Raw genomic sequence first — 24286 nt, forward strand, 5'->3', positions numbered from 1 at the left:
TTTAACATTTATTCAACTAGGCAAGTCAGTTAAGAACAAATGCTTATTTTCAATGACAGCCTAGGAACAGCCTAGGAACTGCCTTGTTCAGGGGCAGAACGACAGATTTTTACCTTGTCAGCTCGGGGATTCCATCTAACAACCTTTCGGTTACTGGCCCAACGCTCAAACCGCAGGTAGCCTAGTGCAGCCTTTCCATTTCCTATCCTCTCTCTTATCAACAAAGCAATGGATAAGATCACAAATACTTTATTAGTCCATATGAGATTTGTCTTCTGCATTTTCCCAACCCCTCTGATATACACACACATATACACACACATCTATACACACAGTAGTGCGATGGTATGCGCTTGTTAACATCAACAGCTCTTGACATCACTGCACTCAGAACTTGACGCGCATAGACCGAAATGAAACGTTACGGGCTAGATCAGGGCTGTCCAACCTGTTCCTAAAGATCTACCCTCCTGTAGATTTTCACTCCAACCCTGTTCCTGGAGAGCTACCCTCCTGTAGGTTTACACTCCAACCCTGTAAAATCTACAGGAAGGTAGCTCTCCAGGAACCGGGTTGGAGTGAAAACTTACAGGAAGGTAGCTCTCCAGGAACCGGGTTGGAGTGAAAACCTACAGGAAGGTAGCTCTCCAGGAACAGGGTTGGAGTGAAAACCTACAGGAAGGTAGCTCTCCAGGAACAGGGTTGGAGTGAAAACCTACAGGAATGTAGCTCTCCAGGAACAGGGTTGGAGTGAAGACCTACAGGAAGGTAGCTCTCCAGGAAGGTAGCTCTCCAGGAACAGGGTTGGAATGAAAATCTACAGGAAGGTAGCTCTCCAGGAAGGTAGCTCTCCAGGAACAGGGTTGGAGTAAAAATCTACAGGAAGGTAGCTCTCCAGGAACAGGGTTGGAGTGAAAACCTACAGGAATGTAGCTCTCCAGGAACCGGGTTGGAGTGAAGACCTACAGGAAGGTAGCTCTCCAGGAAGGTAGCTCTCCAGGAACAGGGTTGGAGTGAAAATCTCCAGGACGGTAGCGCTCCAGGACGGTAGCGCTCCAGGACGGTAGCACTCCAGGAAGGTAGCGCTCCAGGAACACGGGTTGACAGCCCTGGCCTAGATGATCTACCGTTTCCATAAATGACATTGACATTGATTTGAGAGTATTAGCTTGTAGTTTAGCCTATACAGACATGTCCAATAACTTTCAAACATTGCAAACACTGAGTCAAGCTAAGTCTAATTCTGAAGAACAACACAGCCTAAAAGCTGATTATCCTCAGCATGTGTACATCACAAATCCATTCAACACACAATGTAGAGAGCCCATACACAGAGGGACAAACCCCACTGGGTATGTTCCAAATGGCACCTCATTTCCCTATATAGTGCGATTCAGTTTGATTAGGGGAACGAATTGATGCGATTTGGTTCAGCACAATTCAATGCACTAAAATGTTTTGCATGAACACATTCATTTTCCATTTTAAATCTGCTGCTGATTATAGTTTGATTTGTCCGAGATGACTTCTCTAAGCTGAGTGGTCCTCAGTGTGTGTGTGTGTGTGTGTGTGTGTGTGTGTGTGTACCTGCGTCATTGAGCAGACTGAGCATCTACCACCACACTATCAATTTATGCATTTTGTTACCTGAAATCACCCACTGGCTAACTTGTCATTTTTGCAGATTGAAAATGTTTTGAGCTAGTAAGTACTATGTCAATATTTATATTTAGAAACAAGGCAACAGTAAACATGTTGTCCCCCACAAATGATGCAGTGCCCCCCCTTGGCACAATTGACATATTACATGTGAAAAACATCAAAAAGGCAGTTATCATGTGTGACCACAGACGATCCATTGTATCGACCAGATCCTCAAGTGGCCGCTCTAACAGTGAGAATAAATGTCTTAAAGAACAGAAGGCAGTTTGCCTAGGTACCAGTCTCTTCAGCTAATCCACTCCATTGTCAGGTGCCCAAGACACTCCTTGGCAATGACAAGGAGTGGAATGTTAGCCAAAGAGACTGGTACTCAGTCAAGACGGCAGTTGGGAGGAGGGCAGATACATGTGAGTAACAGTGTTTTTTTCTCAACGTTGCCTGGATGTTTTAATCAGTACACGCGTAACAACCTAAGCACTACACATCTTACATTCGATCAAATAAGCCACTACATTTTTTATTAACCAATTTCAACAAAACTTCTTGCTTGGTGAGCAACATTTTTTAAATAAACACCTGCTGGAGAAGAACCAGTTAGGGCCAGTTGTCCCGCTCACGTCACCTCTTCCTTGCTGGTGTGACCAACACATTTTGGTAAATTATTGAAAAAGCGGGGACTGATGCGTATCGGTGAATCATTACATCCCTACTAATCAAGACACCTCACTTCCCATAATTCAGACAAACATCTTGGAAGCTCTCAACACCAAGATGTCTGGTCCCATGGCAACACATTGATTTCACAGGCAGTCTGTCAGGATGCCTCAGTGCCTCTGTTTGGGGGCCTACCACAGGAGAGAGCCATCCATCTGTCCCGCAGCTCAGGTGGACAAAACAGTCAATCTGACAGTCAAGTAAGGGGAGACCCCACCTGTCCAGCCCAACCAACCAGCACAGCCCAACCAACCAGCACAGCCCAACCAACCAGCACAGCCCAACCAACCAGCACAGCCCAACCAACCAGCACAGCCCAACCAACCAGCACAGCCCAACCAACCAGCACCGTAACAGAGCCATACACACTCATTCCCCCTTCATGCTGTGAATTCAGTTTCATCATGCAGTGCAAAGAGTTATTTCATCATTCATACCAGGGAAAACTACTCGTTCATACATTGTGCTCTACCACACAAACCTGTCACTCGGTACAAATATTGCAGAATGCATTGTGAAATATGAATGTTCAATTAATAAATATACACTATAGTTCAAATTATGCATTTGATTTTACAGCAAAGCATGAAGAAATGATCCAAACAGTGGTTTAACGGGGGCTGTATGGTTCACACCCAAACACAGAGCATCACCCAGCACAGTGCGCTGGCCACAGAAAGGATTACCACATCGCTTACTTTGGAGGACCACGGCTGCAAGCAGTTGGCATAGCAACGGACGAGGAAAGCCATTTTCAGAGCAGGGAGGGAAAGTTTCCCCTTTCAACACCTAAAGAAAAAAGGAAAGACGACGCCCATCAGATTGAGGATTCTTCCCAAGGGACTAAAGGAAATTGCCCTGAAAGAGATCGATCCTCAATGTTGTCCAAACATCCTCAGACATTAACTGTCACTTTGTTATTGTTCATTTAGGTTCTGGCAGTGACTATTAGATGTCAATCAAGAAGCCAATGCCGATGGCGAGAGAAGCTTTCAGAGGATCACTTGTGAATCCCCCCATAAAAAAATCAAGAAATGCATTTAAAAGCTGGAGGAAGACCGACTCATTGCAGAAAAGCTTGTCCATTCAACATCTCCAGAGTGCTGAAAGCAGAAAATCATGAAGACAAAGCAGGTTGCAAAGCCACAGCCTCCATGATCAGTGATCCTGCAAACTTGCTCAAGTTCAGTTGTGCTGTAAACTCCACCACTGTAGGATCCTCTTAGAGAAGTCAAAGTGTTGAGAAAGTCCTCAGAGATATTGTTCGCCTCAGAGTTTATAGTCCCTGTTTGTAATTGGCAGACAGCCTATTCTCCAGTGCTGTCAAGCCCCAGAGAGAGACCTCTAGCAGGACTTCCAGTCAGTCAGCCTGCACTCTGCTCGGTGTTCCTCCTCCCACAGCCTGGCTCACTGCAGCTCTCCTCCTCCCTCCCTCTCTATAGCGCTCCAGCAGCGTGCGTGCTTGTCCATCTCCAGAGGGGCCAGACTGCCTGCTCCCGCTCCCCAGCTCAGAGTGCATAGACCCAGGCTAGCGTCAACAACTAATAGGCAGAGGGAGGGAGGGGAGGAGAGGGGAGCCCGGCTGAAAAATAATGACATCACCTGTGCAGAGAGAGCGAAGAGAGAGCGAAGGGAGCGAGGAGAGAGCGAAGGGAGCGACGGAAGCGAGGAGAGAGCGAAGGGAGCGACGGAAGCGAGGAGAGAGCGACGGAAGCGAGGAGAGAGCGACGGAGGGAGGAGAGAGCGACGGAAGCGAGGAGGGAGCGACGGAGGGAGGAGGGAGTGACGGAGGGAGGAGAGAGCGACAGAAGCGAGGAGGGAGCGACGGAGGGAGGAGGGAGCGACGGAGGGAGGAGAGAGCGACGGAGGGAGGAGAGAGCGACGGAAGCGAGGAGAGAGCGACGGAGCGAGGAGAGAGCGACGGAGGGAGGAGAGAGCGACGGAAGAGAGGAGAGAGCGACGGAGGGAGGAGAGAGCGACGGAGGGAGGAGAGAGCGACGGAGGGAGGAGAGAGCGACGGAGGGAGGAGAGAGCGACGGAGGGAGGAGGGAGCGACGGAGGGAGGAGGGAGCGACGGAGGGAGGAGAAGGAGAGAGCGACGGAGGGAGGAGAGAGCGACGGAGGGAGGAGAGAGCGACGGAGGGAGGAGAGAGCGACGGAGGGAGGAGAGAGCGACGGAGGGAGGAGAGAGCGACGGAGGGAGGAGAGAGCGACGGAAGCGAGGAGAGAGCGACGGAGGGAGGAGAGAGCGACGGAGGGAGGAGAGAGCGACGGAGGGAGGAGAGAGCGACGGAGGGAGGAGAGAGCGACGGAAGCGAGGAGAGAGCGACGGAAGCGAGGAGAGAGCGACGGAGGGAGGAGAGAGCGACGGAGGGAGGAGAGAGCGACGGAGGGAGGAGAGAGCGACGGAGGGAGGAGAGAGCGACGGAGGGAGGAGAGAGCGACGGAGGGAGGAGAGAGCGACGGAAGCGAGGAGGGAGCGACGGAGGGAGGAGGGAGCGACGGAGGGAGGAGAGAGCGACGGAGGGAGGAGAGAGCGACGGAGGGAGGAGAGAGCGACGGAGGGAGGAGAGAGCGACGGAGGGAGGAGAGAGCGACGGAGGGAGGAGAGAGCGACGGAGGGAGGAGAGAGCGACGCGGAAGCGAGGAGAGAGCGACGGAGGGAGGAGAGAGCGACGGAGGGAGGAGAGAGCGACGGAGGGAGGAGAGAGCGACGGAGGGAGGAGAGAGCGACGGAGGGAGGAGAGAGCGACGGAAGCGAGGAGAGAGCGACGGAGGGAGGAGAGAGCGACGGAGGGAGGAGAGAGCGACGGAGGGAGGAGAGAGCGACGGAGGGAGGAGAGAGCGACGGAGGGAGGAGAGAGCGACGGAGGGAGGAGAGAGCGACGGAGGGAGGAGAGAGCGACGGAGGGAGGAGAGCGCGACGGAGGGAGGAGAGAGCGACGGAGGGAGGAGAGAGCGACGGAGGGAGGAGAGAGCGACGGAGGGAGGAGAGAGCGACGGAGGGAGGAGAGCGCGACGGAGGGAGGAGAGAGCGACGGAGGGAGGAGAGCGCGACGGAGGGAGGAGAGAGCGACGGAAGCGAGGAGAGAGCGACGGAGGGAGGAGAGCGCGACGGAGGGAGGAGAGAGCGACGGAAGCGAGGAGAGAGCGACGGAAGCGAGGAGAGAGCGACGGAGGGGAAAGCGAGTGCTGGGGAAAACTGCATTAGACCGATTGGCTGTCTAGAGGGAGCAGAGAGAGGTAGAGTGAGAAAGACAGGAGTGACAGAGAGAGAAAAAGAGAGTGACAGAGGGAGAAAGAAAGACAGTTGAGAGAGGGGAGGAGGAAGCATCTTTATTGATCAAGCAGCCACATAAAGCTTTGTGTATTCAGTCACCTCCGTCCCTTTAAATAAATGCATAAATAACAAAGGAAAAAGCATAAATCACAGCATGTCTTCTGCACGGGTCTGCATGGGAAATATGCTAATGTCTTACCTTTCACAAAAGCTCCAATTGTGTATGGTTGTGAAATAGAGTCGATGGCTTTCATTTGCAGCACAAGATGCATTATTAAAGCCCACTGAATAACACCTGGGACAGAGACCTGCAGCACCAAACTGAGATCTGAGAAATGTGTACTACTGAAAAGAAGAGATCTAAACCCTTTCTCTGTTACAAAGATACCCAGACCAAAACAACTACTACTCTGTATGGGGCAGCCCAGCAGTGAGGGATGGGGATGTGAAACAGAAATAATGTTGGCTCTCTAAGACTTCTGAATTCCTCTGGTGTGGCTATAGAGGAGCATTGCAGGCTCACCTTACATACAGCCTTCACTAAAGCAGAGAGAAGCTCCTCTGATCAAACCTGCTCAGCGGACAGACGGGGATGTCGTCTCTCCCTGCACCACTGTTATGAAGAGAGGGGGAATTGAAGCCTGTTTCTCCGCTCGGCTCCGCGCCCCACACGCTACCGCGTGCTGCTAAAGGATGACATCATTATTTTAGCGAGCAGCCAATAGCAGGCCAGCACATGGAGCCTCCCTGGGAGCGCTGTCCATAGGAGAGCGAGATACAGAGAGAGCGAGACACAGAGAGAGCGAGACACAGAGAGAGCGAGACACAGAGAGACAGAGTGCCCCCGGCCTCTCAGCAGGAATAAAAGGACTTCTCATGTAATGGATTCCAGGTTGGTATATGAAGGGAGAGAGTGTGGAGGCACAAACACACCTCTACAATCCTCTGTTTTACAAACCTGGACTCAGAACACAAATAGAGGGGGAGGTTCTGCTCATGGCTAAATTCCTTCAACAGCCAGAGGAACCTTGAGGAATGCACACGTTTAGTCATCAGCTGTCTAAATGCTATACTAACCAACACACCATATCACAGCCTTTTCTCATGATGGATTCTACTTGTTGCATCAAAAACAGCAGCTTTGCTTCTCAGGCAGACAAGGAAGTGAGAGAGAAAGTGGACATACATCAGGCAGGATGTGCTTCCTCTGTGTGTGTGTGCGCCCGCGCGCATGCGCAAAAGAGGAAGTTTAACCACAAGATCAAGATTACAAACAGTGAAGCTAACTTTGTGACTACACTTCAAATCAGACAGAGAAGAGATAGATACGCCTGTTTTCACGATGAACATGGCCAAAATAATGAAAATACAACATTTCCATGAGGTAAAAGGTCAAACTGCCAACGCAGGCAAGCAGCACCCTGAAGACATGTTTGCATCATTCAACAGGCCAGACATCAGGGTACCACAGTCAAACAACTGGTCTAACTACAGACAGTGCTACTGGCTTCTGTACACTTCATTAGAGCATGTACAGTACTGACAACCAGGAAGGAAGCTATATACAGTACACCGTACAATGTCCAACCCTGCTCCGATCAACACTACTCAGATAGGAATTCTAATGGGGGCTTAAAATGTGTGTGTGTGTAGGGAAATCGCACACGTGGGTCATTCTCCCTGCAGTGGTTAGGAGAGTGAGAGGCGAGACGGAATCACACGGTACACCTGAGCCATAGGACGTCTCAGTGAGCAGTGAACAATCCCACACACAAACTGCTTGGTGTGTGTGTGTGTGTGTCTGTGGTTGGGGGTAGTGCTTTACATATTCCAACCTATTTTTATTGTTCCACCACTCATTTGCATATATTTTGGCACACTGCCCATTTCATAAAAGGCAAAAAATAATGATGAAAACAATTGCTTCTCCCCATGTAATCTTCCCCTCAAATACCACCTCCCACCACAGTGAACACAGAATGCTGCTATTCTAATAAATGGCATTCAACTTGAAACAGGTTGCCTCTGGTCTATTCCTCGTTATATAACCCATATTATACAATATAATCCCACCCTTGAGAGTCCAGACTGCCAATAATCCTTCCGCTTAAACAGGCCATATTAATGATGACTCCATCATCTTGTACTTGGCCGTCACAATGCTTTCCTGCTGCACAACACACAGAGCTCCAGCAGACCACTGTTCTGGGCTGGGCTATACTGTATTGTACTATACTGTGTACAGGTCTAGGGCCTTCCCTTCCCACCCAGTACCTGTAGGAGGAAGGAGAGAGACAGAGCAAAAGCACGAGAGAGACACGAGAGGGGGAAGGAGAGGGTAGCTGAGGGGGGAGAGAGAGGGGAGGGGATGAGAGGGTAGCTGAGAGGAGAGAGAGAGGGGTTGAGAGGGTAGCTGAGAGGAGATAAGAGATGAGAGAGAGAGAGGATGAGAGGGTAGCTGAGAGGGGAAGATAAGCGGGCAGGGAGAGAAGAGAGGAAGGAGCAACAAGAGAGGGAGACTGAATTCAAGTTAAGTTATTATCACGTGCACAGGTACAGTGAAATGCCTTTCTTGCAAACGATCTCCCAACAATGCATTAATCAATATCAGCAGTACTAAAAAAAATTAAAGTAGAAGAAAAAAACCTGAAAAAAAGAAATAACATGAAAGTAAACTAGCATATATACAGGGTCAGTGTCAAAACCATATTTACAATGTGCTGGAAAAAGGAGAGGTTGAAAATGACCATGAATTCGCCCGCCAGCTGTTCTGAGCATGCTCTGAGAACGCGCCCTGGAATATTATCTGGCATGCCCACCAGCTGATCTGCAAATGCGCCCTGAAATACCGTCCAGCCCCGCTGCCTTGCGAGTGTTGACCTGATTAAAAACCTTACGTTAGCCTCGGAGAGTGAGATCACCCAGACCAAAAGGTCGGCGGGGGCCCCCCCCATGTACGGCAAGGTGTTGTTTTTGTCAAAGCATGCATAATCAAATGCATTAAGTTGGTCTGGTAGAGAGGCATCGTTGGGCAGATCATGGTTGGGTCTTGCTTTGTAATCCGTGATGACTGGAGCCCCTGCCACATGCGGCGGGCGATGGAGCCTGTGTTATAGGATTCCACCCTGCTACAATGTCTTTTTTCGCCTTTGATGGCTCTGGAGGTCTTAGCGGGACTTCCAAACCAGCCCCTCACCCCTAGCACCTCACCGGAGGACCCTCACCCCTAGCACCTCACCGGAGGACCCTCACCCCTAGCACCTCACCGGAGGACCCTCACCCCTAGCACCTCACCGGAGGACCCTCACCCCTAGCACCTCACCGGAGGACCCTCACCCCTAGCACCTCACCGGAGGACCCTCACCCCTAGCACCTCACCGGAGGACCCTCACCCCTAGCACCTCACCGGAGGACCCTCACCCCTAGCAACTCACCGGAGGACCCTCACACCTAGCAACTCACCGGAGGACCCTCACCCCTAGCAACTCACCGGAGGACCCTCACCCCTAGCAACTCACCGGAGGACCCTCACCCCTAGCAACTCACCGGAGGACCCTCACCCCTAGCAACTCACCGGAGGACCCTCACCCCTAGCAACTCACCGGAGGACCCTCACCCCTAGCAACTCACCGGAGGACCCTCACCCCTAGCAACTCACCGGAGGACCCTCACCCCTAGCAACTCACCGGAGGACCATCTTTATATAACCCATAGTATACAATATAATCCCACCCTTGAGAGTTCAGACTGCCAATAATCCTTCCGTTTAAACAGGCCATATTAAATGGTTTGTACTTGGCCGTAACAATGTTTTTCTGCTCCACTACCCACAGAGCCACAAAGAGTTCCAGCAGACCACTGTTCTGGGCTGTGCTGTCCTGTACCTTACTGTGCTGTGTTGATCTGTACTGCGCTGTATTCTCCTGGATTGCACTGTGCAAGGGTGGCGAGGGGAATCAAAAAATCAAATGCAATTCACATTCAAATAATAAAACAAGCATCAAATTCAAAAGAGGAAATTCCCCGTTGTTTTAGAAGATTTAAACAGTTGGGAGGCATTTCCTGTTACATGTGTCAATCAGTCAAACGAATACAGGTGGCTCAAAACAAAAACATAACAGTGCTTTATGGGATACAACTTCGCTCTGAAGGCAAAAGTGTAGCGGATTCGGTCAAAGTGGCTATTGGAGGGTCAAATTAGCCACCTACATCCTGCATCATTCTCACTCCCTCAGCTTTGGGACACTTGTGCATATAGTGGAGGTGCACGTGAACGTACAACTGGAGGGGTGAGGAGGGGGTGATTTGGGATTCAGCCAGAGAAGAGAGGATGGGGAGTTGAGGGGCAGGGAGAAGAGAGGGAAGAGGGAGGTAATGTGCTGCTTGTGTGTGAGGGTGCAGGAGGAGAGGGTGTGAGGGTGCAGGAGGAGAGGGTGGGGGGCTGCTACTAGCAAGCATGTCTAGGACCGGTGATCCCTGAAGCCCCGGGGTAAAGTCCCTGCCTGGCTTCAGCAAAAAAGCCCAGCTCCATAGCACTAAGTGGGATGAAAATATGAGCCTCCCCTGGAGCTGGGGGAAGGGAGGAGGAGGGAAGAGGGGGGGTTCAGCAAGGTTAGCTCCAGAGGCAGCAGCAGTGGTACACTCAGCACAGAATGAATGATGTTAACATTTAGATGAAGTCTTGCCTGGAGCGTAGCCTGCGCTATATTTTCAGGTCCTAGATCCACTCCCCAGGAGACAATGCTCCTTCTCCCATGTTTCACAACACATCATCTCTCCAGGGCTTTAGCTTGTATATACTGGTAGTCGGCGTGCCTGGCCTGATTACAGTGGTTTTGTTAGAGCTGCTGTGTTCTTATTATGGTATATCAGAGCAGTTGATTACAGCTGTGTTAAAAGCCTTGTACTGTTTGTATAATGGTACATCAATGCAGGCTGATGTGTTGTGTTAGCTTGGTGTGCTGGGGCTGGGGGGTTAGAGGTGGTGGTTGGTGGGCTGAGGGGCAGGTGCTGAAAGGAGGGGGAGCTAGTTCCAGAAGGACAGAAGTGATAAATCATCCATCAGCCTCGGGGCTCAGTGGAGGAGGAGGGGGGTGAAATCCCCAGAGGTCTCCTCTATAAGCCAGTCCTCCTCTGCCCCAAAGCCCGCTCTCCATCTTCACCCTCCAATCTCCCCTGACCACCACACAACCCGGCTCTATCCCTCACCCCGCAGGCAGTTCAGCTCTGACAGAGGGGCACATCAACACCTTCATGGTCAAATTTGCTAATAGGATGAGATGGGATAACAAGAGAAACAGGTTAGTGGATGTGTACCACACAACATGTCACATAGCAGACAAGGACAGAAGAGGGACAAGACAGAGGACATCAAGTTCACCTCTAGAAGATGACGAGGGTCTCCGTGACAACAAGTCAGCAATCATCTCTTTACAGCATGAAGTCATCATGAGACATCCCAATATCCTCATGACCTACAGAGCCTGGCTGGGGGAGGAGATGTGGAAATGATCTCTGGGATCAGGACAGACAAAGGCCCTGTATGTGGCGCAGCCAGCCAGCACTTACGCATCTCTACTGGCTGATCAACTCAGAGTCTGATGATCATGAGACTCAAGTGCACACAGAGGCAATATCAGCTGAGACCTGATGATCAGCCAATAACTGACTAGCTGCAAGCTACGTTCTATTAGCTATGCAGGCTAAGTTCTATTAGCCATGGATGTTTCTACACAGAGACGCTAACTCTAGCTAAGGATAAGAAGAAGAGAGGCCCAGCCAGCACCAGACATCTTGCAGACTGACAGGAAGTGAAATATCACAAGCCATTGACTAGCCTAGCAACCTGGTTCTGCTGCAAGCTGTAGCTGGGTGTCGTGCACCAAGACAAAGCAGAGACTTGCAGAAGAGTGATCACCACTCTTCAACTGTACGAATGTAGCCTAGTCATTCGTGACCCAGTTACCGGACCATGTCTCATAGAAATGTAATGATCCATGGAATAGTCTCTTAGAATGGCCAGGAAAGCACTTAGAACATGATTCTGAAGGCCAAGGGGGGGTGATATATCCTTCTATGGCAGTGTGTGTGTGGCTAGTAGGCAACCGATGTACTAATAAAGTGGGGCAACTGAGTCTTCATTCATTTGTCAGCATTCGTATTAAATCCCATTATGCATCATAGTATAATTCATCCCAGGTTTCTGCAGGCTGGCCTGGAGGAGGGTCATGCTTCAGGATCAATGACAGTCAATGTCAATAGCATGTCATGGGGATACTCATCAGCACATCACTCACACACAATTGTCTGGTATACCCAACACAGCCGGATGGTCCAGTTTGTTTGTGCTTTTGCCTTAAGTCCTCAACATGTATGGTATGACGACAGAAGAGTTGCCTTCAGAAAGTATTCACACCCCTGAATTTAAAATAGATTACATTTAGATTTGTTTTTTTGTCACTGGCCTACACACACACACACAATATCAAATCTTGTCAAAGTGGAATTATGTTTTTTGACATTTTTACAAAATGAAAAGCTGAAATGTCTGGAGTAAATAAGTATTCAACCGATTTCTTATGGCAAGCCTAAATAAGTTCAGGAGTAAAAATGTGCTTAGCAAGTCACATAATAAGTTGCTTGGACCCACTCTATGTGCAGTAATAGTGTTTAACATGATTTCTAAATGACTACCATCTCTGTACCTCACACCTACAATTATCTGGAAGGTCCCCCAGTCGAGCAGAGAATTTCAAACAGATTCAACTACAAAAGGTCAAGGATTGCGCTTGGATTGCGTCCTACCTGACAGGTCGCTCCTACCAGGTGGCGTGGCGAGAATCTGTCTCCGCACCATGCGCTCTCACCACTGGTGTCCCCCAGGGCTCTGTTCTAGGCCCTCTCCTATTCTCGCTATACACCAAGTCACTTGGCTCTGTCATATCCTCACATGGTCTCTCCTATCATTGCTATGCAGACGACACACAATTAATCTTCTCCTTTCCCCCTTCTGATAACCAGGCGGCGAATCGCATCTCTGCATGTCTGTCAGACATATCAGTGTGGATGACGGATCACCACCTCAAGCTGAACCTCGGCAAGACGGAGCTGCTCTTCCTCCCGGGGAAGGACTGCCCGTTCCATGATCTCGCCATCACGGTTGACAACTCCCTTGTGTCCTCCTCCCAGAGTGCTAAGAACCTTGGCGTGATCCTGGACAACACCCTGTCGTTCTCCACTAACATCAAGGCGGTGACCCGATCCTGTAGGTTCATGCTCTACAACATTCGCAGAGTACGACCCTGCCTCACACAGGAAGCGGCGCAGGTCCTAATCCAGGCACTTGTCATCTCCCGTCTGGATTACTGCAACTCGCTGTTGGCTGGGCTCCCTGCCTGTGCCATTAAACCCCTACAACTCATCCAGAACGCCGCAGCCCGTCTGGTGTTCAACCTTCCCAAATTCTCTCACGTCACCCCGCTCCTCCGCTCTCTCCACTGGCTTCCAGTTGAAGCTCGCATCCGCTACAAGACCATGGTGATTGCCTACGGAGCTGTGAAGGGAACGGCACCTCCATACCTTCAGGCTCTGATCAGGCCCTACACCCAAACAAGGGCACTGCGTTCATCCACCTCTGGCCTGCTGGCCCCCCTACCTCTGAGGAAGCACAGTTCCCGCTCAGCCCAGTCAAAACTGTTCGCTGCTCTGGCACCCCAATGGTGGAACAAGCTCCCTCACGACGCCAGGACAGCGGAGTCAATCACCACCTTCCGGAGACACCTGAAACCCCACCTATTTAAGGAATACCTGGGATAGGATAAAGTAATCCTTCTAACCCCCCCCCCCCCCTTAAAAGATTTAGATGCACTATTGTAAAGTGGTTGTTCCACTGGATATCATAAGGTGAATGCACCAATTTGTAAGTCGCTCTGGATAAGAGCGTCTGCTAAATGACTTAAATGTAATGTAAATGTAAGGAGGTTTTCCAATGCCACAAAGAAGGGCACCTTATGGTAGATAGGTCAAATTAAAAATTAAAAGCAGACATTGAGTATCCCTTTGAGCATGGTGAAGTTATTAATAACACTTTGGTGGGTTTATCATTACACCCAGTCACTACAAAGATACAGGAGTCTATTTATTTTATTTCACCTTTATAGGCCAGGTAGGCCAGTTGAGAACAAGTTCTCATTTACAACTGCGACCTGGCCAAGATAAAGCAAAGAAGTGCGACACAAACACATAGTTACACATGGGATAGAGGCAAAATAATTACAATTTAGCATTAACACCAGAGTTATAGATGTGCAGATGATGTGCAAGTAAAGATAGTGGGGTGCAAAAGAGCAAGAGGATAAAATACAAATATGGGGATGAAGTAGCTGGGTGGGCTATTTACAGATGGCTGTGTACAGATGCAGTGATTGGTAAGCCACTCTGACAGCTGATGCTTAAAGTTAGTGAGGGAGATATATCTCCAGCTTCAGTGATTTTTGCAATTTGTTCCAGTCATTGGCAGCAAAGAACTGGAAGGAAAGGTGGACAAAGGAAATGTTGGCTTTGGGGATGACCAATGAAATATACCTGCTGGAGCGTTTTTTTGGGGGGTTTGTATCATTTGATTTACATAACATGCCTACCACTTTAAAGATGCAAAATAATTATTTTTGTGAAACAAGACAAAAAAACAGAAAACCTGAGCGTGCATAACTATTCACCCCACAAAGTCAATACTTCTTGAGCCACCTTTTGCAGCAATTACAGCTGCAAGTCTCTTGGGGTATGTCTCTATAAGCTTGGCACATCTAGCCACTCTGATTTTTGCCCATTCTTCAAGGCAAAACTGCTCCAGTTCCTTCAAGTTGGATGGGTTCCGCTGGTGTACAGCAATCTTTAAGTCATACCACAGATTCTCAATTGGATTGAGGTCTGGGCTTTGACTAAGCCATTCCAAGATATTTAAATGTTTCCCCTTAAACCACCCGAGTGTTGCTTTAGCAGTATGCTTAGGGTCATTGTCCTGCTGGAAGGTGAACCTCCATCCCAGTCTCAAATCTCTGGAAGACAAATAGGTTTCCCTCAAGAATGTCCCTATATTTAGCACCATCCATCATTCCTTCAACTCTGAACAGTTTCCCAGTGCCTGCTGATGAAAAACATCCCCACAGCATGATGCTGGCACCACCATGCTTCACTGTGGGGATTGTGTTCTCGGGGTGATGAGGTGTTGGGTTTGCGCCAGACATAGCATTTTCCTTGATGGCCAAAAAGCTAAATTTAAGTCTCATCTGACCAGAGTACCTTCTTCCATACGTTTGGTGAGTCTCCCACCTGCCTTTCCCAAACACCAAAAGTGTTTGCTTATTTTTTTCTTTAAGCAATGCCTTTTTTCTGGCCACTCTTCCGTAAAGCCCAGCTCTGTGGATTGTACGGCTTAAAAAGTGGTCCTGTGGACAGATACTCCAATCTCCACTGTGGAGCTTTGCAGGTCCTTCAGGGTTATCTTTCTCTTTGTTGCCTCTGATTAATGCCCTCCTTGCCTGGTCCCTGAGATTTGGTGGGCGGCCCTCTCTTGGCAGGTTTGTTGTGGTGCCATATTAAAAAAATTGTAATAATGGATTTAATGGTTCTCCATGGGATAGTCAAAGTTTCGGATATTTTTTTTTTTTATAACCCAACCCTGATTTGTACTTCTCCACAACTTTGTCCCTGACCTGTTTGGAGAGCTCCTTGGTCTTCATGGTGCCGCTTGCTTGGTGGTGCCCCTTGCTTAGTGGTATTGCTGACTCTGGAGCTTTTCAGAACAGGTGTATATATACTGAGATCATGTGACAGATCATGTGACACTTAGATTGCACACAGGTGGACTTTATTTAACTAATTAACTAATGTTATGTGACTTCTGAAGGTAATTGGTTGCACCAGATCTTATTTAGGGGATTCATAGCAAAGGGGGTAAATACATATGCACGCACCACTTTTCTGTTTTTTATTTTTTGCCATTTTTTGAAACAAGTAATTTTTTTCATTACACTTCACAAATTTGGACTATTTTGTTTATGTCCATTACATGGAATCCAAATAAATATCAATTTAAATTACAGGTTGTAATGCAACAAAATAGGAAAAATGCCAAGGGGGATGAATACATTTGCACAGCACTGTATTAGAGTCAGATGCTCAGTCCTCTAGTGTGTGTATACGTTTAGAGTAATATATATATATATAATTACTGAGAGAAAGACAGAGAAAGAGAGATTGGTGCAATGTTTGAGTTTTAGTTTCAAAATTATGATACATGTTGATCTACAGTATATCATGAGAGCACCAAGATGGGACAGTGCCGATGGTCCTTAATCTCTTTGCTTGGTAATATCATTACTTTCACAACTAGCAAACCTCTTAGATGGACACCTTCTTTGTCTATCTGAAATACTCTAGTAAGGGCTTTTGACCAACTAGAGCTCAAAGCACTGTACCCTGAAGTCCTCGGTCTTCTGCACGTAAATAGCACACAAACTACTTTATGTCCATTTGGCAAGTCCTGTCATCACATATTGCAAGTTGAGTATGCAGCCAGATGTGTCCAATCACTGACCTTTAAAGAGCACGTGCCTACACCAGCATGACTCACACATCCACATACAAAAGGGAAAGGTAACCACCACACACTCAGTGAAGAAGTAAAGTTTCCCACGTACCTGGTTATCCACATAATCCTGAGGAAGACCAGATCAAGCACCAGGAATGGATAAGGGGGGAGGAAGAGAGAGAGGGAGGGCAAGAGAGAGGGCGAGAGAGAGAGAGGGAGAGAGAGAGTGGGCGCGAGAGCGAGCGCGAGAGCGAGAGTGGGCGCGAGAGAGAGAGTGGGCGCGAGAGAGAGAGTGGGCGCGAGAGAGAGAGACAGAGGGCGCGAGAGAGAGAGAGAGAGAGGGCGCGAGAGAGAGAGAGAGGGCGCGAGAGAGAGAGAGAGAGAGAGGGCGCGAGAGAGAGGGCGCGAGAGAGAGAGAGAGGGCGCGAGAGAGAGAGAGAGAGAGAGGGCGCGAGAGAGAGAGAGAGAGAGAGGGCGCGAGAGAGAGAGAGAGAGTGAGAGTGGGCGCGAGAGAGAGAGAGCGAGGACGTGAGAGAGCGAGAGAGAGCGGGCGCGAGAGAGAGAGCGAGAGCGGGCGCGAGAGAGAGAGCGAGAGCGGGCGCGAGAGAGAGAGCGAGAGCGGGCGCGAGAGAGAGAGCGAGAGCGGGCGCGAGAGAGAGAGCGAGAGCGGGCGCGAGAGCGGGCGCGAGAGAGAGAGCGAGAGCGGGCGCGAGAGCGGGCGCGAGAGAGAGAGCGAGAGCGGGCGCGAGAGCGGGCGCGCGAGAGAGAGCGGGCGCGAGAGAGAGAGCGGGCGCGAGAGAGAGAGAGAGAGAGAGAGTGGGCGCGAGAGAGAGAGACAGAGGGCGCGAGAGAGAGAGACAGAGGGCGCGAGAGAGAGGGCGCGAGAGAGCGAGAGGGCGCGCGAGAGAGAGAGGGCGAGAGAGAGAGAGAGGGCGAGAGAGAGAGAGAGAGGGCGCGAGAGAGAGAGAGGGCGCGAGAGAGAGAGAGGGCGCGAGAGAGAGAGAGGGCGCGAGAGAGAGAGAGAGCGCGAGAGAGAGAGGGCGAGAGCGAGAGGGCACGAGAGAGAGAGCGAGGGCGCGAGAGAGAGAGCGAGAGCGAGGGCGCGAGAGCGAGAGCGGGCGCGAGAGAGAGAGCGGGCGCGAGAGAGAGAGCGAGAGCGGGCGCGAGAGAGAGAGCGAGAGCGGGCGCGAGAGAGAGAGCGGGCGCGAGAGAGAGAGCGAGAGCGGGCGCGAGAGAGAGAGCGAGAGCGGGCGCGAGAGAGAGAGCGAGAGCGGGCGAGAGAGAGAGAGAGAGAGGGCGCGAGAGAGAGAGAGAGAGTGAGAGTGGGCGCGAGAGAGAGAGAGAGAGCGGGCGCGAGAGAGAGCGAGAGCGGGCGCGAGAGAGAGAGAGAGAGAGAGCGAGGGCGTGAGAGAGCGAGAGAGAGCGGGCGCGAGAGAGAGAGCGAGAGCGGGCGCGAGAGAGAGAGCGAGAGCGGGCGCGAGAGAGAGAGCGAGAGCGGGCGCGAGAGAGAGAGCGAGAGCGGGCGCGAGAGAGAGAGCGAGAGCGGGCGCGAGAGAGAGAGCGAGAGCGGGCGCGAGAGAGAGAGCGAGAGCGGGCGCGAGAGAGAGAGCGAGAGCGGGCGCGAGAGCGGGCGCGAGAGAGAGAGCGAGAGCGGGCGCGAGAGCGAGCGCGAGAGAGAGAGCGGGCGCGAGAGAGAGAGCGGGCGCGAGAGAGAGAGCGGGCGCGAGAGAGAGAGCGGGCGCGAGAGAGAGAGCGCGCGCGAGAGAGAGAGAGAGAGAGTGGGCGCGAGAGAGAGAGACAGAGGGCGCGAGAGAGAGGGCGCGAGAGAGGGAGGGCGCGAGAGAGCGAGAGGGCGCGCGAGAGAGAGAGAGGGCGAGAGAGAGAGAGAGAGAGAGGGCGCGAGAGAGAGAGAGGGCGAGAGAGAGAGAGAGAGAGAGGGCGCGCGAGAGAGAGAGAGGGCGCGAGAGAGAGAGAGAGGGCGCGAGAGAGAGAGGGCGCGCGAGAGAGAGAGAGGGCGAGAGAGAGAGAGAGAGATTGGGCGCGAGAGAGAGTGGGCGCGAGAGAGAGAGAGAGAGGGCGCGAGAGAGAGAGGGCGCGCGAGAGAGAGAGAGGGCGAGAGAGAGAGAGAGAGAGGGCGAGAGAGAGAGAGAGAGGGCGCGAGAGAGAGAGAGGGCGCGAGAGAGAGAGAGGGCGCGAGAGAGAGAGAGAGAGAGAGAGAGAGAGAGGGCGAGAGAGAGAGAGAGGGCGCGCGAGAGAGAGAGAGGGCGCGAGAGAGAGAGAGAGAGGGCGCGAGCGAGAGAGAGGGCGCGAGCGAGAGAGAGAGGGCGCGAGAGAGAGAGAGGGCGCGCGAGAGAGAGAGAGGGCGCGAGAGAGAGAGAGAGAGAGAGGGCGCGAGCGAGAGAGAGGGCGCGAGCGAGAGAGAGGGCGCGAGCGAGAGAGAGGGCGCGAGAGAGAGAGAGCGCGGAGAGAGAGAGAGCGCGAGAGCGCGAGAGAGAGAGAGAGGGCGCGAGAGAGAGGGCGCGGGAGAGAGAGAGGGCGCGAGAGAGAGAGAGGGCGCGAGAGAGAGAGAGAGAGGGCGCGAGAGAGAGAGAGAGAAGGCGAGAGCGAGCGCGAGAGAGAGAGAGAGAGGGCGCGCGAGAGAGAGAGAGAGGGCGAGAGAGAGGGCGCGAGAGAGAGAGAGGGCGCGAGAGAGAGAGAGGGCGCGAGAGAGAGAGAGGGCGAGAGAGAGAGAGAGGGCGAGAGAGAGAGAGAGGGCGAGAGAGAGAGAGAGGGCGAGAGAGAGAGGGCGAGAGAGAGGGCGAGAGAGAGAGGGCGAGAGAGAGAGCGAGAGAGAGAGCGAGAGAGAGAGCGGGCACGAGAGAGCGGGCACGAGAGAGCGGGCACGAGAGAGAGAGGACGAGAGAAATACAAGATGTCAGGATGATCAACAGAGGACATATACATTTTAGTTTTTACATAAAACATAACTCAAGTTAACTTTGTTCACTGTAAAGGCATGTGTCTGCTTTCGCCCCCCACCCCAAGTGAGCCCTCTGAAGAACATAGAATAGGCTTTATGGCTATGGTAGTTCAGTGTGGAGTAAATCTACTTATTCTGCAATGTTTCATTCAACTTTCAACACTCAAGATAAACAATCTTGCAACAACTATTTTTTTGGGGGGGGGGAATGCAATCCTGCACTATAAACAAACTAACTAAATTCTAACCAACATACCAGTAGATACTTTTACACAGTAAATCCACTCTCCTTATCCACACTGCTTTTAGACTTTGACCTACCACACAACAAGCAGTACTTAATTTAACACTTTTACAGTTTCACCACAGCTGTCAACACTACACTTACACTGAACAGAGAGCGCCGTCTATGGCATCTTTCTGTCTGAGCCGAGTAGAAGTCCTTTAACTTCAGGAACATAGTGAGTAAACATTAGCGTCAGTTCTTACCGTGGGGTCCTGGCCGTCAGTGATCAGTTCCCGCTCTCCCCGGGGGTTGACTTTGCGAAAGCGCCGGCGGGAACGTCTCTGGGATGCCTCCCTCTGCTGTGCCCCCTCACCCTCGCTGGCATTGTCCACCTGAAACACATCACCAAGCTGGGCCTCAGTGCTGAAGGTCTGGGGCTCAGAGCTACCGCTACTACTAGACTGTTCTTGTTCTGAGATCAGAGTCAGCTGCTCAGACTGATCACATTTGTTTCTGGCTACTGGTTCTGAGAGCTGATCCTGGCTCTGTTCCTGTTCAGGGTTCTGTTGTTCAGGCTCCTGGTAGAACATCCAGTTCTTCCACAGCACAGAGAGCCTGTGCAAGCGCCTCGTCATGGGGACTGCATCCAGGACACGGGCAAGAGAAGAGATAGGAGAGGTAGACGGTATGAGACTCTCTCTCTTCAAGGCTGCGACGAGAATAGTTCTAGTCATTCTCAGTCTGCTGTGTCGAGTCAGGAGACCGTTTCTGCACAACATAGCTCACAGTGAGACCACAGCTTCCTTCAATATACCAATTTCCTTTGCGAGACAGAACATTTTTGATTGTGGAGAACTTTGTATTACTATGCTGTTGCTGGAGTATTTGTTTTCTTTTCACGCAACAAAAAAAACTAAGCTGAGCAAATAGTTGCATTTTGTGAAGTGAGTTGTGAAACTATTCAAAAACATTAAAACTAGGATAAATATTAATGTAAGAATATTTCAACTGTTCAAGACTCCTAGGCTTTGAGTATTTTCAACAACAACAAATAAACAGTACTTTTCTAGACTCACATGCTTGCAGAGTATTTTCACTAGAAAAGCGATGATGATGATGATAAAGGCAGTCTAGTATGAGAGGAGAGGCTGTGTTTTATGAGGGCAGATTGAGTGGGTTTATCAGGACAGTGGAGGAGATGACGTAACCTAACAGTCCAGGTAAAGTGCTGTGTTTGTAATAAGGATGTGGCAAACAAACTATTACTTATTGTTCAAAACAGCCATTTTTTGGGAGGGTTTTCAGTTAAAACAAAAATTAAAATCATGTGAATTCATAATGCAGATGTCTACATTGCGCTTTCCGCGGAGTGAGAAATGTTTTATCATTTATGCTGCTGGTGTGCTTGCTTTTCTCGAGAGTGGTGCGTGTAGCTTGTTGTTGTCATGCAATCACAAGTCATCAAACCGGCTCTAGGCTACAGTCATAGAGCTTCCCTGTTGCAAGTAATTAGGAGACATCTAGGCTATTCAACAGAAGATGAAATTACAATGACAGAACTAAAAGTTAAATGAGGAAGACAGGGAGCCAACAGGCAGGCCGCTTCTTAATCTGAATGGGTTTGTTGTTATTTACTGGAGGATTTGGAAGGGGAGGAAGCGCACAGTTCAAGTTATGTAGTCTCAATTACAATAGCTAACAAGCTAGCTAGCTTCACTAGAGTCTTTCGGTTTAATACGTCAAGTCAGGTACTATGTAATCAGATTAAATGATAAATAACTAGTGAGTCCACCAGTTCCCAACGCATTAGACGACCAGTTCTTATAGCCTTTAGCTGTACCCTCATCCTACTCCTCTGTTCCTCTGGTGATGTAGAGGTTAACCCAGGCCCTGTAGCCCCCAGTTCCACCCCTATTCCTGAGGGGATATGCTTAACACCCTGGCCATTCTACAATCTAAAATAGATGCCCTCAAACTCACACAAATGATCATGGAACCTACCAGGTACAACCCTAAATCCGTAAACACGGTCACTCTGATAGATATCATCCTGACCAACCTACACCTCCACTGTCTTCAACCAGGATCTCAGCGATCACTGCCTCATTGCCAGCGTCCGTAATGGGTCCGCGGTCAGATGACCACCCCTCATCACTGTCAAACGCTCCCTAAAACACTTCAGCGAGCAGGCCTTTCTAATCGACCTGGCCCGGGTATCCTGGAAGGATATTGACCTCATCCCGTCAGTAGAGGACGCCTGGTTATTCTTTAAAAGTGCTTTCCTCACCATCTTAAATAAGCATGTCCCATTCAAAAAATGTAGAAGTAAGAATAGATATAGCCCTCCAGACCTGACTGCCCTTGACCAGCACAAAAACATCCTGTGGCGTACCTTATTAGCATCGAATAGCCCCTGCGATATGCAACTTTACAGAAGTTAGGAACCAATATACACAGACAGTTAGGAAAGCAAAGACTGGCTTTTTCAAACAAAAATGTTCATCCTGTAGCACTAACTCCAAAAAGTTCTGGGACACTGTAAAGTCCATGGAGAATAAGAGCACCTCCTCCCAGCTGCCCACTGCACTGAGGCTAGGAAACACTGTCACCACCGATAAATCCGCAATAATCTAGAATTTTAATAAGCATTTTTCTACAGCTGGCCATGCTTTCCACCTGGCTACCCCTAACCCGGTCAACAGCTCTGCACCTCCCACAGCAACTTGCCCAGGCCTCCCCCATTTCTCCTTCACCCAAATCCAGATAGCTGATGTTCTGGAAGAGCGGCAAAGTCTGGACCCCTACAAATCAGCTGGGCTAGACAATCTGGACCCTCTCTTTATAAAATTATCTGCCGCAATTGTTGCAACCCCTATTACTAGCCTGTTCAACCTCTCTTTCATACCGTCTGAGATCCCTAAAGATTGGAAAGCTGCCACGGTCATCCCCCTCTTCAAAGGGGGAGTCACTCTACACCCAAACTGTTACAGACCTATATCTATCCTACCCTGCCTTTCCAAAGTCTTCGAAAGCCAAGTTAACAAACAGATCACCGACCAATTCGAATCCCACTGTACCTTCTCCGCTATGAAATCTAGTTTCCGAGCTGGTCATGGGTGCACCTCAGCTCAAGTTCCTAAACGATATCATAACCACCGTCAATAAAAGACAATACTGTGCAGCCGTCTTCAATAACCTGGCCAAGGCTTTCGACTCTGTCAATCACCACATTCTTTTCGGCAGACTCAATAGCCTTGGCTTCTCAAAATGACTCCCCCGCCTGGTTCACCAACTTCTTCTCAGACAGAGTTCAGTGTGTAAAATCAGAGGGCCTGTTGTCCGGACCTCTGGCAGTCTCTATGGGGGTGCCACAGGGTTCAATTCTCGGGCCGACTTTTTCCTCTGTATACATCAATGATGTCGCTCTTGCTGCTGGTGATTCTCTGATCCACCTCTACGCAGACGACACCATTCTGTATACTTCTGGCCCTTCTTTGGACACTGTGTTAACAAACCTCCAGACTAGAGGTCGACCGATTAATCGGAATGGCCGATTAATTAGGGCCGATTTCAGGTTTTCATAACAATCGGTAATCGCCATTTTGGGACACCGATTATGGCCGATTACATTGCACTCCACGAGGAGACTGTGTGGCAGGCAGACTACCTGTTATGCGAGTGCAGCAAGGAGCCAAGGTAAGGTGCTAGCTAGCATTAAACTTATCTTATAAAAAACAATCAATCAATCTTAACATAATCACTAGTTAACTACACATGGTTCATGATATCACTAATTTATCTAGCTTGTCCTGCGTTGTATATAATCTGGTCACCGTCGCAGCACCCACCAGTAGCACGCGCTCCAGCAGGTATATTTCACTGGTCATCCCCAAAGCCAACTCCTCCTTTGGCCACCTTTCCTTCCAGTTCTCTGCTGCCAATTACTGGAACGAATTGCAAAAATCACTGAAGCTGGAAAACATATCTACCTCACTAACTTTAAGCATCAGCTGTCAGAGCAGCTTACCGATCATCGCACCTGTACACAGCCCATCTGTAAATAGCCCACCCAACTACCTCATCCCCATAGTCATTTATTATTTGCTCCTTTACACCCCAGTAGCTCTACTTGCACATTCATCTTCTGCATATCTATCACTCCAGTGTTTAATTGCTAAATTACACTTATTTTGCCACTATGGCCTATTTATTACCTTACCTCCCTAATCTTACTACATTTGCACACACTGTATATAGACTTTTCTATTGTGTTATTGACTGTACGTTTGTTTATCCCATGGGTAACTGTTGTGTTTGTGGTGCACTGCTTTGCTTTATCTTGGCCAGGTCGCAGTTGTAAATGAGACTTGTTCTCAACTGACCTACCTGGTTAAATAATGGTGAAATAATAAAAAAAATTAAGTAGCTAAAAGACTGCCTTTTTCTCTCCTAACGTTACAGCATTGTTGCGTTAGGCATTTGTTTAATTTTATTTTTCCTTTATGTTGATGATTGGGACCTGTTAGTGGTCGTTGTGATAACTGCACTGAGATTTTAATTTTGTGAAGGAAAAAAAAAAAAGATTGTCTTAATGTTAAGGATCCCAGTTTTGTTTAAATGTTCACAACCCTAGTTTGTAAACCCATCAAATGCTGTCACTGACACAGTGAAGGCGGAATGCCACCACCGGCCCAGCCAGAGTAAAAACAAGCGGGAGACGAATAAGAAATTAAGTTAACAAAAACATCTGCAATCGTCTGAACATTGCTGCGATCTCCCTCAATGTCTCTCTGAGTCGGGGAAATCCCTGCCAAGGCAAACCAACTTTTTCCACTGTATTTTAAGCATCATGAG

General features: G+C 49.8%; 1 protein-coding gene across 8 annotated transcripts in view; it reads right to left on the reverse strand.

Moving 5' to 3' along the window:
• The window catches only part of rapgef6 (Rap guanine nucleotide exchange factor (GEF) 6), a 194466-nt gene that overhangs the window by 89803 nt on the left and 80377 nt on the right, over window positions 1-24286 (reverse strand). For 3 of the 8 annotated variants that reach the window (XM_082974748.1, XM_082974744.1, XM_082974749.1), the window contains 2 exons: window positions 19696-19842; window positions 16357-16374 (listed from right to left, as the gene is read on the reverse strand). In XM_082974748.1, coding sequence (XP_082830874.1) covers window positions 16357-16374; window positions 19696-19842 — 165 coding nt within the window. Of the gene's footprint in view, window positions 1-3074; window positions 4146-16356; window positions 16375-19695; window positions 20192-24286 lie in introns of those variants that run through there. The other 5 variants (XM_082974745.1, XM_082974750.1, XM_082974747.1 and 2 more) reach the window with 4 other exon arrangements.

Source organism: Salmo salar, chromosome 04, assembly GCF_965601325.2.
Source record: "Salmo salar chromosome 04, fSalSal1, whole genome shotgun sequence".
NCBI classification, from domain to species: Eukaryota; Metazoa; Chordata; class Actinopteri; order Salmoniformes; family Salmonidae; genus Salmo; species Salmo salar.